The sequence below is a fragment of the Ursus arctos genome, unplaced genomic scaffold, assembly GCF_023065955.2.
Source record: "Ursus arctos isolate Adak ecotype North America unplaced genomic scaffold, UrsArc2.0 scaffold_12, whole genome shotgun sequence".
Taxonomy (NCBI): Eukaryota; Metazoa; Chordata; class Mammalia; order Carnivora; family Ursidae; genus Ursus; species Ursus arctos.
In genome coordinates, this window is record NW_026622786.1 from 63,942,739 (window position 1) to 63,957,970 (window position 15,232).

Genomic DNA, 15,232 nt, shown 5'->3' on the forward strand with positions numbered 1-15,232 from the left:
CATTTCCCTTCTAAATCCATCTAAGTTACCTATTTACTCATTACATCTGGACATGCTGATATGGAAGAAAAGTGCTGTTATTTGTTCAAGAGAGCAAAGTTCTCAGAAAGTGTTTATACACAGTAAGCAACACATAGAACGACATAAAAATGACAACTCTAATTCCTTAACAGAAAATTGACTGTTCAGGCTACTGACCATAGGTTTACTTTAAACTACAAGATATTTAGGAATTAGACACATTATTCTCTTCAAAAAATTTTAATACTCAGACCAGCAGCCCAATCATAGCTTTCACTTTCTTCTGCTCCCCATCACTTGGTTCTTTTGTATCCTTATAGTAGCCCTTACTGACTACACAACCAGGAACCATTCTCCTCCTTTTCCATATTAACAGAATCCCAATTCTGTTCAGGCAACATTGGGCTCAGCCCCAGGGAATGATCATGACTGATCTTCTTAGCCAATCCTAGCAATCCTGTTCCCCTTTGTCAATAATTGGTATAAAATTGGACTTGTGATCTAAAACTGGCTAATAAACTGAAAGAAGTTGCTAGGGATTCTTTCCTCCCTGATGAGAGGGCAGCAAGAACAGGCTTTTTTGCCCCCAACAAATTTCCCTGTACTTGAGAAGTTGCCAGCTTGAACTTGATGCTTAGAGCTGTGCCACTCTCTTGAGACCACGAGTGGAAGACCAAGAAAACTTCAGTGATCCTGACTGCAACCAGACTTAAGTGAGTCTCTATCTTCAGGCTTCCTGTTATATGAAATGTTATTTTTGTCTACGTCACTAAGGGTCAGATACTCTGTTCCTTAAAGTTGACAGCATCCTAATTAACACAAATAGACCAATAAATCAGGCAAGAAGGGAAGTAGAGATTTAACTACTGAGTGCTTACTATTACATCTGTAATTTCATTTAATCTTCACAAAAGCCCAATGAAAATTACTAATCTTTTCTATTTTGTTTTTATAAAAACAAAAGCTTAATAAAGTCATATAGTTAATAGTAAGAATGCTAAAATTGAAATCCATACCTGAAATCAAACTTTGCATTCTTTTTAAAAATATAAAATCCCCTTCCTCCTTGTTTACAGTTCTTTGTTAAAAAGATTAACCAGTAAGTTGATATGTTACTAGCAAGTAAAACTCAGGGAGAGCTAAGGAATATTCATTATTCTTATAACCATGTCATAGGATCTATAATCCTCAACTCTATTTTGTATCAAAGTTATACGGGGAGGAGCACCGGGCTGGGTGGCGCAGTCGGTTAAATGTCTGACTCTTGGTTTTGGCTCAGGTTGTGATCTCAGGGTCATGAGATCGAGCCCCAGGTCCAGCTCCACAATGAACACGGAGTCTGCTTGGGACTCCCTCTCCCTCTACCCCTCACCCCCTTCGAATAAATAAATAAATCCTTAAGAAAAAGTTACACTGGGGAAAAAGACAAAAATACGTGTATATGTGTATAAGAAATTCCAGAATGTCTAGCAGAGTGACCAAAATCCTACAGCAAAAACTAGGTGGATTTCACGTGTAATATTCAATTTCTTAAGAATTAAAAAAAATATGAAGTCAATCAGAAGTATTTCTTAAATCAAAAAAATAACTTCCTTATTTCAAACTATTCCATTAACCAAGTATCTATCAATATAGAAACCACAAAGTTAACACTTCCTCAATTTTCATCTGTTCATGGAAAGTGATTCAGCTTAAATCTTGGCAACAAAAAAAGTTATATAAACACTAAAATTCAGCGAGGTCATTTTTTATTTAGAAATTTACTAGAACTGGGTGTTCCAAGCTATTTATAATGTCATCTCAACCAGAAGTATGCTCACCTTACATTGCCTTTATTAAACTCTAATTGAGCTTAATAAAATGGGCATGCCATATTTCTGACTTGATACACACACAACTTACCTTCCCGCATGCTCTGCAATGATGCCTCCTTTTGGTGAATGTGAACCTGGCTTCACATTTCATGCAATTTGGAGCCTGAGAATCTGGTACCCACACTGGAGCCACCTCACCCAGAGTAGTAAATGGCTTTCTGGCAGAAATTCCAAACTGACCAGCTCTGAGATCATTATCTGGGCTTTCTGGAGCTAATGCAAGGCACGGTCTACTGGATATCCCAGACTCGTAGCTTTCTAAATGTTCCCCATTTGTATCAGCAATAGAGATGTTTCCCAAAGAGGCATTGCATACATTGGTTGCTGAGTTCTCCCCTAATTTTGCTTTCCCAAGAACATCATTTTTGTTTTTAATATTATTTCCACTATTTGTAGGAAGGTCATTTTGTAAATGGTCAGACAATGGCTTTGGAATTTGAAGTTTAAGATTAGAAGGTTGCTTGGGTCTTGCACCACCAAAAGGAACACTGATAGATTGCAGGTTTGCTACTATCTTGGGTGAAGACTGCCCGAGCACTGATGGAACTTGGCTACAGAAACTATGTAAATAATTCTTCTTCATTAGGTCACCAGTGCTGTTTAAAAGTAGTCCACTCCCTTCTGTGGCTTCATTTCCTCTCTGTTCATAAATATTTGAGTAGCATTCTGACTTGCTCTCTTCTATTTCCTTTTCTTCTGTTACTGAATCTTCTTTGGAGGGTAAAGTCTTTGGAACAAAACAAACAACTGGGCTCTGCATTCCATAGGAATCACAATTAGATAGAGAATTTGCTGCTGGTGTATCCACAGTGGAGAAATCACATCCTTCACTTTCATTCATGCAAGTTCCCTTTAAATCTAGACCTGCTTCTGCCAGTCTATCACACTCTCCTCCACTATCATTGTAAATGTCCTCAGGCTGATTCATTGGCAGAAACTTCTCATTTTCTTTATTTATCTGGCTGTCATTCATATCATTTAGTTTAGTCAATTTCCAATTAGTCATCTCCTGAGAGTCAGAGAAATGCTCTGTCATATTAAGAAGTTCTGTAGTGCCAAGAATTTCTTCATGTTCACAACCTTCCTTTTCTTCAGCTCTAACGTCACTGGGCACAAGACAATCTGAAAACTGTTCACAGTTATCATCCCTTCCAGACCCATTAGGCATGTCTGTTTTGAGAAGCAAAGGTAAACCAGATCGGACAGATTCTTCAGTTGTTCTCTCCTCTGCTGGCTCTTTTTTCATCAAAATCCCCTCACTCGAATGGGAAAAGGAGTCTGGACTCCCTAGATCTGTCCTAGCAGAGCTGGTTTTGCCAGTGAGAACCTCATCTGGTATACAGTTCTCTTGCTTTTTAGCAGCAGGACCTTCATCCATTCCCTTGGATGAGATTACTGAATCAATTGTTAAACTTGTAATCACAGACATGGATGGGTCTCTACCTGTATTTTCATCATCCTTTAATTGTGAAGGGGAACAGACACTGGCTAGATTATCAGATGAAGCAGTACACATATGTTTAACAGAATCCCCCATTGCACTTGGTCTATTCAACAGATCCATTTGTTTCTCTGAGTTCATATCTTTTTCAGTAGACCCATTTATACTAAAACTAAACTGATCAGTTTGTCTGTTTTCATTATCCAGTGAACAGCTAAAAGCTTCCATGAGGGACTGACTATTATAATTATTACAATCCTGCAAATCGCTTTGTAATGTCCTTTTATCACAGTTATGCATGACGGCTACCACAAGAACATTCTTCTCATCTGGCAGACAAGCTAGGTTTCCACATTTCTTCTCTCCCACTTCGACAGTACTACATTGATCATCTCGATTACAGTTCCTCTTCATTAACTGATCTTCTGCAACAGCATTTTCATCAATCCACATTGTGTTGATCTCTGGATTCAGACTATAGTCCTGTCCATTAGCACAATGGTCCTCTCCCTCTGTGGTCAGAGAAGCTGAATGAGCCAGAGAGAAGACTTTTAGTTGTGGCTGTGACTCAGAAACTGCAGGTTCATTCACACTGGCCAATGCAGGGTTAAATGACAGTCGGTGAGGCGGGGGATCTAGAATCTTATTCCACTTGGTATCCAATAAAATAGGAGAAACTGTTTCATCTGCAAAAATAATTACAGTAAGTTTGCTGGTGACACTAGAAAAGCTAGGACTCAGTTAATTAACTACATTTGCAAATATTCTGAAAATAAAATATTCCCAGGATATCTAAAACTAGAATATTCCTAGAATATAAAGTTTCTAATTTTTAGCTCAGAATAAAAAAAATATTCTTAAGGCTCTTCTTGTATTACATGTCACCAAATGGTAATATCCCAGGACATTCCAAACAACAAAAGAATTCTACCTCAAGCTAGTAACATAATTAAGATGGCACATAGGCTATACTTGGTGGTGGGAGCAGGGAGTAGCCATGGGAAAGACCTTGGATTGGCTGGATACAACATAAGATGGGGACTAATCTAAGCTGAAAAAAAAATTAGGACAGTGATGAAGATGTAGTAATAGAATGGGAAGGAAAACAAAGGAATTTTCTGTGGAGACAGAATGATCTATAATCTACATGACGACTGGGATATGGGTTACATTTACTTGTCAAAACTGGTACAGTTAAGATCTATACATTTTAATGTATGAAAATTTCATCTTAAAAAACTAAAAAAGGGCACCTTGGTGGCTTAGTAGGTTAAGCATCTACCTTCGGCTCAGGTTGTGATCCCAGGGTCCTGGGACTGAGCCTCGTGTCTGGCTCCCTAATCAGTGGGGAGTCTGCTTCTCCCTCTCCTTCTGCCCCTCCCCCCGGCTCATGCTCACAGTTTCTCTCTCTCTCTAATAAATAAAATCTTAAAAAAAAAAAAAAACCTGTAAAAAAATAACAAACATCGAGGAGCGGATAAAGATACAAATGAAACAAAACTGGCAGCACGTTAACTTCTGTTGAAGCTGGGAAATGGGTATACTAGAGTTTACTACACTATGCTGTTTTTTGTATGTATTTGAAATTTGTCCATGATAAGCATTTTTAAAAGTTTGCTATAGTATGTGAAATTATACTCACAACTATGTCACATTATTAATTAGGTTTATATTTATATAATTATCTGAAGATATTTGGCAGAAAAATATTCATTTATGTTATTAAATCAACCTCCTTATACTCTATCAATAAGCATAATTCCATATTTAAGAGATTATAACTATGATGATTATTTTCCCAAGTTATAGTGCCATATATATATTTAGAGAAATAATATACACTTACTGTCTTCCTTGCTGTCTTCTTACAGTAAGTCTAATAATCACAGTCCTGAAATTATGCAGATATATCTTCCCCTCAACAGTAACATTAATCTTAGCACCTTGTTCATGTCTCTATTTAAGCATTTACTACACTGTAATGCAATGGCTTCTCCCTAACTTTTTCAGACAGAAACCATTTCTCTCCATCAATGTAAGTCCTCACATAAATACACGCTGAGTATCTACCATAGTAAAAGCATTGTGCTTAAGGGGCATGAAGATTAAATGATAGCTCTGGCCTCCAAGAAGTACATAATCTAGTTGGAAAAATAAGAAACAGATACAGCACACATGAGTATCTAATTAGCAGTATAGGACAGCATTAGTATTTGAAAACTATTATGTATAGAAAATAAATAGTAAATTCAGAGAAGATAGATATTTTAGAAACTGAGGTAGCAAGCTGGAATTCATAAAAGTAGGAGGAAATGGCTGGGTTTCAAAGACAGTTTTATTTAAGTTTGGAAAAGAGGTCATTCTTAAGGGGGAACAAGTAAGGTCCCAAACACAATCTGAGAGAGGAATAAGTAAATCAGTTGGGGTTGAACAAATAATTAGTGTAAGGAAGTAGTGAAGAAGCTAGAAACGGCAGACTGTAAAGGCCATAAAACATCAAAATGTGTGGACAATGGTCTTGAATACTGTGAGTATTAAATCATGAGTTGCCCAAATTTGGGCTAGTAGAGACTTGAGATTTAATAACATATGCTTCCTTTAAAAAAAGAAATCATTATTTCCAAGATGGTTCATGGAAATAAAAAGGAAATGCTGGTTCTTATAAGAATATTTAATAATATTCAAACAAGAATGATAGATCAGTTATTTAAAATGTCATTATTCAATCACCTACCACATGGGTATAATGTTAATTATCTAGTGTTATAACAGTCTGTGTGTGGTATATTTTTCATTTAAAGAAGGAAATTAGCACAAAATGAAAAATCACTTTATTTAAAATATACTTGGAAAGATACCAGGCTAGAGGTGGTAGTTTTAATGCAACTAGTACTAAAATTTTTTTAAAATAGTTCAAAACAAATAAACAACATAGTTCCAAACTAGATTCTGGCTTCTGAAGTTCTTCTCCTTCTAAAGGAATTGCTTTTTATAAGCAAATGCTGTATTTTTGAACCAGAAGATAATTTTTACTGATTCAACAAAAATATATTCAAAATCAGCTATATACAAAGTACCCTACTAGAATCTAAAGAAGTCATAAAGAGATTGATAAGATGAACTAATAGTTTTATTCGAGTCAATGGTATTCTAGAAGTATCCTAGTCAAGTGATTAGGTATAGCACCTGTACAGATATCTCTTAACAAATAACTGTGATACACAGAAGGCCAAACCAAAGAAAGGATTGAGAAATTATCTGTATAAATGGCTGAAACTGAGAGGAAAATATCCCTTCCACCGTGGTATGTAGATCCAATAAAATCCCAAATGATTAATTCATATTTACATGAATCCTATGGCTATGGAGTAGCTTTGGGTCATCAGTGCTAAAATATGAGAAGAGCAGGCTATTCCATGTACCCTTCCTTCTCCCTTTTCCTTCCTCACCCCCATAATTCTATAAGACTTGCTCTATCACAGACCCAAAGCAACAACATTAAAATTAATCTCTCTTCCCAACTACTATCAAAGAACAACCTGAATCACTGGATATAGTAAAGGTTTGGAGACCACTTCTAAAATCTTGGACTTCAGATGGAAATACATCACTTTGTAAACTTGTTACATGCCATTTCCCCTTAGAAACAGACAATATGGGGGGGGGGGGGCTGAGTAGCTCAACTGGTTAAGCATGTCTGCCTTCGGCTCAGGTCATGATCTCAGAGTCCTGGGATCAAGCCCCGTCTCAGGCTCCCTGCTTCTCCCACTCCCTCTGCTCTTCCCCCATCTCTCCCCCCCACACCCCTGTGCTCTCTCAAATAAACAAAATCTTAAAAAAAAAAGAAAGGAAAAAGAAACAGAGAATATCAGGGTAGGAAGGATCTAATTAATGATGGCTGATCTTCAAATCATACTGAAAGAGAAATTTAAGGAAAAAGTTTTCCTAAATGAAGTGAATCTTAGGCAGACATTTTATCTAACCATTTTGGCAGTAACTTAAAACTATAAATCTTTTAGAATTAGGTTTAAAATGTATCTTGACTTTATTGGTCAATCAACAGGCAACAAGTTATTTTTCTTAGTTAGGAAATACAATCACACATTCTAAAGCTTTTCTTGACCATAAATTGGTTGTATAAAGAAAGTTCAGTCTCTAGTATCATACCACCTGGAAACTAATCATTCTGCCACTTATTAGCAAACTAACTTTGGGGAAATTGCTTAATCTCTCTGTGCCTCTCATCTATAAAATGTAAATAAGATCTACTTTCATGAGATTATTTTAAAGATTAAATAATACACTCCATGTAAATGCTTTAGCATAGTATCTGGCATAGTGCTAAAAAATGTTAGTTCTTCCACTGGGTATTAAAATATAATACTATTATCATTAAGTTATTAAGTCGTTCTATTTTCTTAAAGTGTTGCATCCTCTTATAACGCCACATTCTCCATATCATAAATGCACTCAAATAGATTCACCAAAATAAATGCTCACCTTCGTTTTGTTCAAATTCATCTAATACCTTGTCCAGGTTGTAAGCTTCTGCTTGGAAGTAATTCTCCATCGGTGAAGAAACACCACTCAAGAGACTTGTTTAAACCTAGAAAGTAGATCAAATTTGTATTACACTTTCAATTGCTAAAAGTTAATTTATAGACGTTACAACTGATAACAGAAATACAAATGATGATGAGACTACTATGAACAATTATACACTAACAAATTGGAAAACCTAAAGAAAATGAATAAATTCCTAGACAAATACAACCTACCAAGAGTAAATCACAAAGAAATGGAAAATCTGAACAGACCAATTACTAATAAGATTGAATCACTAATTAAAAACCATCCAACAAAGAAAAGTCTAGGACCAGTTGGCTTCACTGATGAACTCTATCAAGCATTAAAAAAAGGAACTGGGATGCCTGCCTGGCTCAGTTGATTAAACATCTGCCTTCAGCTCAGGTCATGATCCCAGGCACAGCATCGGGCTCCCTGCTCAGCAGGGAGTCTGCTTCTTCCTCTCCCTCTGACCCAACCCCCTATTCATGCTCTTGCTCACTTTCTCTCCCTCAAATGAATAAATAAAAAATCTTAAGGGAAAAAAAAGAATTAATAGTAATGCTTCTTAACCTCTCCCAAACAATAGAAGAGGCAGGAACACTTCTAAACTCATTTTATAAAGCCAGCATTACCCTGATACCAAAACCAGGTAAGGACACTACAAGAAAGGAAAATTACAGACCAATATTCCTGATGAATATAGATACAAAAATCTAAAACCAAAATATTAGCAAACTAGATTCAATAATACATTGAAAAGATCATATACCACAATCAAGTGGGATTTACTCTAGGGATGCAAGGATGGTTCAGCATCTGTAAATCAATGTAGTACCACATTAACAAAAAGAAGGATAAATCATATGATCATCTCAACAGTGCACAAAAAGCATTTAACAAAATTCAACACCCATTTATGATAAAAATCCTCAACTAAGTGGGTAGAAAACATACCTCAACATAATAAAGGCCATCTATGACAAGCCCATAGCTAACATATCATACTTAGCAGTGAAAACCTAAAAGCTTTTCCTCTAAGATCAAGAACAAGACTAGGATGCTCACTCTCACCACTTACGTTCAAAGTAATACTGGAATTCCTAGCAAAAGCAATTAGGAAGAAAAAGAAACAACAGGCATCTGAGTCAGAAAAGAACTAAAACTATCTGCTCTTGCAGGTGACATGATATTATAATATACAGCACCCTAAAGACTCCACATACACACACAAAAAAACCTGTAAGAATAAATGAATTCAATAACATTGCAAGAATAAGTCAACACACAAGGGGTGCTTGGCTGGCTCAGTCAGTAGAGCATGCAGCTCTTGTTCTCTGGTTTGTGAGTTAAGCCCCACATGTGGCACAGAGTTTTCAATTTTTAAAATTAAAATCTAATTAATTAAGTTTAATTAATTTAAATTTAAAATTTTTTTTAAAAGTGAACACACAAAAATTAGTTGGTTTCTATACACTAACACCAAACTATCAGAAAGAGAAATTAAGTAAACAATATCACTTATGATTGCATCAAAAAGATTAAAATTCCTAGGAATAAATTTAACCAAGGAGGTGAAAGATCTGTACTCTGAAGACACTGATGAAATAATTAGAAGACACAAAAAGGTGGAAAGATATTCTGGGCTCATGGATTAGAAGAATTAATATTGTTAAAATGTTCATACTACCCAAAGCAATCTACAGATTCAATGCAATCCCTATCAAAATTCCAATGGCATTTTTCACAAAAATTTTTAAAAATCCAAAAATTTGTATGCATCCACAAAAGATCCTGAAGAGCCAAAGCAGTCTTGAGAAAGAACAAAGCTGGAACCATCACAATTCTTGATTTCAAACTATATTAGAAAACTATAATAATCAAAACAGTAGCGTACTGGCATAAAAACAGACACATCAATCAATGGAACAGAAAAGAGATTCCAGAAATAAAAATCACATATATACAGTCAATTAATTTATGACAAAGGAGCCAACAATATATGAGAAAGGATAGTCTCTTCAATAAATGGTGTTGGGGTACCTGGGTGGCTCAGCCGTTAAGCATCTACCTTCGGCTCAGGTCATGATCCCAGGGTCCTGGGATCGAGCCCCACATTGGGCTCCCTGCTCGGCAGGAAGCCTGCTTCTCCCTCCCACACTCCCCTGGCTTGTGTTCCCTCTCTCACTGTCTCTGTCAAATAAATATTTTTTTTAAATAAAAAATAAATGGTGTTGGGAAAGCTGGACAGCCACATGCAAAAGAATGAAACCATACACCTATTTTATACCATACACAGAAATCAACTTAACACAAAGGTCAACTTTACTCAACATGGATTAAGGACTTGAACATAAGACCTGAAACCATAAAACTCCTATAAGAAAACAGGCAGTAATAAGCTTTTTGACACTGGTCTTAGAGATGAGTTTCTGCATTTGACTCCAAAAGCAAAGGCAAGAAAAGCAAAAATAAACAGGTGGAACTACATCAAACTAAAAAGCTTCTGCACGGCTGAGGAAACCATCAACAAAATGAAAAGCAACCTACTGAATGGGAGAAAATATTTGCAAATCATATATTCAGTAAGGGTTAACATCCAAAATATATCCAGAACTCATACAACTTGACTGCAAAAAAACCCCAAACAATCCAATTAAAAAACACACAGACAGCCAACACACAGAAGAAAAGATGCTCAACATGACTAATCATCAGAGAAATGCAAATGAAAACCACAACCAAATCACACCTGTTAGAATGGGTAGTATCAAAACGGTAAGAAATAACAAGTGTTGGCGAGGATGTAGAGAAAAAGGGACCCTTGTATGCTGTTGGTGGAAATGCAAACTGTATGAAAAAGAGTATGGAGGCTCCTCAAAAAATTAAAAATAGAGCTACCATACGATTCATCAATTCCTCTACTAGGTATTTATTGAAAAAAATGAAAATACACATACCACAACTATATGTGAAGTGATCGATGTTAACTAAACTTATGTGGTAATCATTACCAATATATACATATATCAAACCATTATGTTGTATGCCTTAAACTAATACAATGTTATTTGTCAATTATATCTCAATAACCTGGAAAAAAAGTGAAAAATACAAAGATTTATGAATAAAAAATATTTACATAATTTATAAATCTTAAATACACAAGAATAAAATCTCTTATAAATCTATTCAGACTATGGTAAACTATAAAATTCATCATCTCAGTAGAGGTATTCTAAGATCTTTAAGCTGATAAAGTCTAGAAACCTGTAAGCTGACAATAATCAAAATGTTAATTAAAGAAGACAAACTTGGTGCATTTGAATAGGATTATGTTTCAAAAGATAAATTCCAGATGTTGAGAGTGTTATCTCTTTGAGATAAAGAGAAAACTACATTTCTATTTGAAAAGACAGCTTTTAAAGAATTGTTCCCAAATGGAACAAGAAAGTTCAAGCAAGCTTGGGGATGTGAGATATTAGTTCCAAATGTTAATGATGATTCTGATTTGGTTATTCCTTTTAATAGTTCTTTTTAAAATAATCTCCACACCCGACATGGTGCTCGAACTCATGACCCAGAGATCAAGTTGACTGCTCTCCTGACTGAGCCAGGCAGGCACCCCTTGGTTTTTCTTTTGAAACATCTTCTTTTCAAGTACCATTTCTAAGAAAGACTTAGTCTTCTTGGTGTTAATTCATCTAAAAGCATTCTGTGGGCACATACATTAGGTGTGTCAACTACTTAACAGAATGCCAAAAGCACATAGTAGTTGTTCAGTAAATATTATCCCATTTTTTCCCTCTATTATAATGATCCCCATACTTATCTATCTCCTTAATTTCTCAAAATGTTCTTTCCAAACTGAAAATTCTGCTTGGCTTCTTACTGGTATACAGGGAGGCAGATCAAGGGGAGATAATATCACAATTTCCCTAAAATGTCTGAGTAAGGAAAGCATAAGAGGGAAAATAAAAAACGTAATATCCTGCTATTACAAAATTTAAGGTAAATATAAAATGCAAATTTTCTTTCTCCTCTGAGACATATAAAAGTGTGAATATTATTTCTTTCATTTTACCAATTTTTAAAAAAAGCTCAGGGGATTTAATGGATTTATTCAAATATTTCCTCATGATTATTCATTTAATCAACTTTTATTTATTGATTGGCTCCTGTTAAATAATTTAAGGTTAGGTAGACAAATAGGTTGCATAATAATCCCTTAATAGTTTTTCTTAAATCTATCTGTTGTGTGTAATGATTTATAGTTCAAAATCATTTTTATATACATGCCATTTTATTTTGATAAAAACTGCATAAACTTTCTAATACTAAGAGCATGAATGAAATTTCTCACAATGCACAATCAAGCACATTTAATATACACCTACAATACTAAGCATTTCAGTCATTATATATAAAATATTAATAAATAATTGGATCTAACATATTTATTGTGCATCTACTGTATGCAGGGTATTGCAATCAACTGAATTCTCAGATATCATCCTTAACATCTAGAAGCTTATAACTTAATTAATGGTAAACAATGCTAAATAAGGAAATTAATATAATAAATGATTTTAATAACATAGTACAAGACACAAAGTACAACTTGATTAATTTGTCAGATGAAATTAACAGGTAAGTGCTACAAAGTAAGTACTATAAAAGTTCAAGAAATGGGCAGGACCACCATCTGGATGGTCAAGAAAGGCATTATTTATGGATTTGAGCTGGGCCAGAAGGATGGAAATATTTTAACAGGTATTCCAGATGGCAAGATATAGAAGTAAAATTTCAAACGGGGAGAGACATACAAGGAGTTATCTGAGGACAGGCAATTATTGAGGGATCAGTGAAATGATCGAGAATTTATTTATATAGTTAACATTAGGACAAAGTTGGAGAGATAGATAGGCATCATATGCAAGCCCTGCAATGCCAGTCTGAGAAAGGTATTGTATTACTTTAAGCAATGGGGAGCACTATAGCACATTCACATAAACTTAATTGTAGTGTATTGTGATAATTGTTCATTCTATTATTAGTTACTGCTGTTAATCTCTTACTTTGCCTAAATTATAAATTAAACTTTATCATAGGTATGTATGTATAGGAAAAAATAGTATATACAGGTTTTGGTACTATCCATAGTTTTAGGCACCACTGGGGGTCTTGGAACATATCCCCCATAGATAAGCAGGGACTACTCTATAAACAGCTGGTCAAGAAGCTGTACTGAACTCCGATGATTACTGATTCAGGCCAACATCAAAAATGAATGCTAAAGCCTTTAGGTAAATGGTTATTGGGGAAGAAAATATTCATAGTGCCTCAAAGTATTAGTACACAGATAATCACAAAGGAGAAAATATATGTTTATAGTAAAAAGATATGATAATTATTACCTAAACCAAATGATCAAACTTAGCATCACCAACTGTTTAACAATAGTTAAATACAGATTAACATGTTAAAAAGTTTAACATGATGCACCTCTTGATGTGATGCAATAAGTTTAAAATATTACCAACACAGTATTCTTGCCAAAAACGTTTAATCTGAATTGAGTCCTGAAGAAACAATTTGACAAATCTAGAATGCAAGGCATTCTATAAGACAACTGTTCTGAACTTTCCAAAAAATTCAATGTTATAAAAATCATCATTCCAAATTAAAAGAGACTAAAGAGATTAAATAACCAAATGCATGCATGAAAACTGACTGGGTCCTAGATCAGGAAAACACACATATATACATACACAGCAAAAAATCACATTTACAGGACAACCCAAGAAATCTGGACTATATATTAGGTGATACAATAAATTAATAACCTTTTTCTTAGATGTGATAATGTTATTTTGATTTTGTAGGAGAATGTCCTTACTCTTAGGAGATGTCTGCTGAACTATTTAGGAAAGAAGTGTTTTATTATCTGTATTTAACTTTCAAATGATTCAGAAAGAGGAAAGTATGTGAACGTGTGTATGAGTGTGGGGGAGGAGAAGAAAAAGAAAAGAGAAAGGAGGGAGAGAGGAAGAGAGGTGTTCAAAAAAGAAGCAAAATGGTAGAAACTGATGAATCTAGGTAAAGGCTATATGGGTCTTTATTGTATTATTTTTAATTTTTCAATAGGCTTGAGATTTTTCAAGAGAAAAAAAGAATCCTGAGCTGGTGAGAGGAAGCATTCCTTCTCACTCAGAATACAGAAATTCTAGAAAAAATAGATTATGTTAAAATAGTTTGTACAGTCAAATTCAAAAGCAAGAAAGGGAAATATACAGATACATAAATCAAGAAGCAAGCAAGCCACAGTAATGAGTGAAAACTGAAGGGTGTCAGTCCACAGGGGTCACAAAACTAGACAGCAACAGGCCTAGGATTTGAAAGCTAGCAGGAAGGATGGGAATTATTGGCTGCAAACTTACAGAAGTTTCTGCAGCAGAAGGGGTCAGACTGGGCTCTCTGAATGAAGCCAGGAGCTGGGGAAAAAACTATCCCAAGAGGCTACAAGACTCAGCAATGCAACAGGATGGAACAGAATGCCAATAAAATCAACTTTCAGAAATTAAGTTCCTACCCTGCCTCTCACTCATGATTGGGAATGATATTAAGTCTTTCTATTCCTGACTATAACATGGTTTATCTCTATGCTTGCTCAGCTCTTCCTGTGACTTGTAATAATAATGTTTTTAATTTTAAAAAGTCATTAAATATGGGACAGTAGGGAGAGGAGGGTGCGTGTGACTATAAAGAACAGTACAAGGGAGATTTCTGCGGTGATAGAATCATGTTAGATCTTCGATTGCAATGGTGGTTACACAAATCTACATGTGACGAACAGGAGAGATACACATTCATGAATATGCTCACAGCAGCTTTATTCGTAACAGCCAAAAGGTGGTAACAACTAAATATCTATCAACTGATGGATGGATAAATAAAATGTCAGTTTCCTGGTTTTTATGTTTTCTATAGTTACGTAGGATGTAACCAGTGAGAAAAACTGGGTAAATGAAGGGTACACGGGAGCTCTTTATATGCTTTTACAACTTCCTGGGGGTCTACAATTCCTATAAAATAAAAAGTTGAAAAAATATTAAAAGGGAAAAAGTTATGAAAAATTCAATAGATATGGGAGCAGGATGAAGAGAGCATCTGTGTAAGGGGGAGTCAGAGCCCAAGTGTGGTAAAATAGATGCCCTTGTGTTAGGGTGACCCAACATCAGGAGTCAGAGACCCAGCAGGGTGAGGAGGCTGTCTGCGCAGAAGGACAGCACAGCATGGGGTGTCAGAGCCCAAGAGAGGTGAGGAAGGC

At 35.3% G+C, this 15,232-nt stretch overlaps 1 protein-coding gene across 3 annotated transcripts in view; it reads right to left on the reverse strand.

Annotated features, from left to right (window-relative positions):
* Nucleotides 1–15,232, reverse strand: part of ZFYVE9 (zinc finger FYVE-type containing 9) — a 170,865-nt gene that overhangs the window by 96,930 nt on the left and 58,703 nt on the right. For all 3 annotated transcript variants that reach the window (XM_044383877.3, XM_026498096.4, XM_057310792.1), the window contains exons 3-4: nt 7,837–7,942; nt 1,924–4,022 (exon numbers count right to left, since the gene is read on the reverse strand). In XM_044383877.3, the coding sequence (XP_044239812.3) occupies nt 1,924–4,022; nt 7,837–7,906 (2,169 nt within the window). In that variant the 5' untranslated portion in view covers nt 7,907–7,942. The remainder of the gene's footprint in view (nt 1–1,923; nt 4,023–7,836; nt 7,943–15,232) is intronic.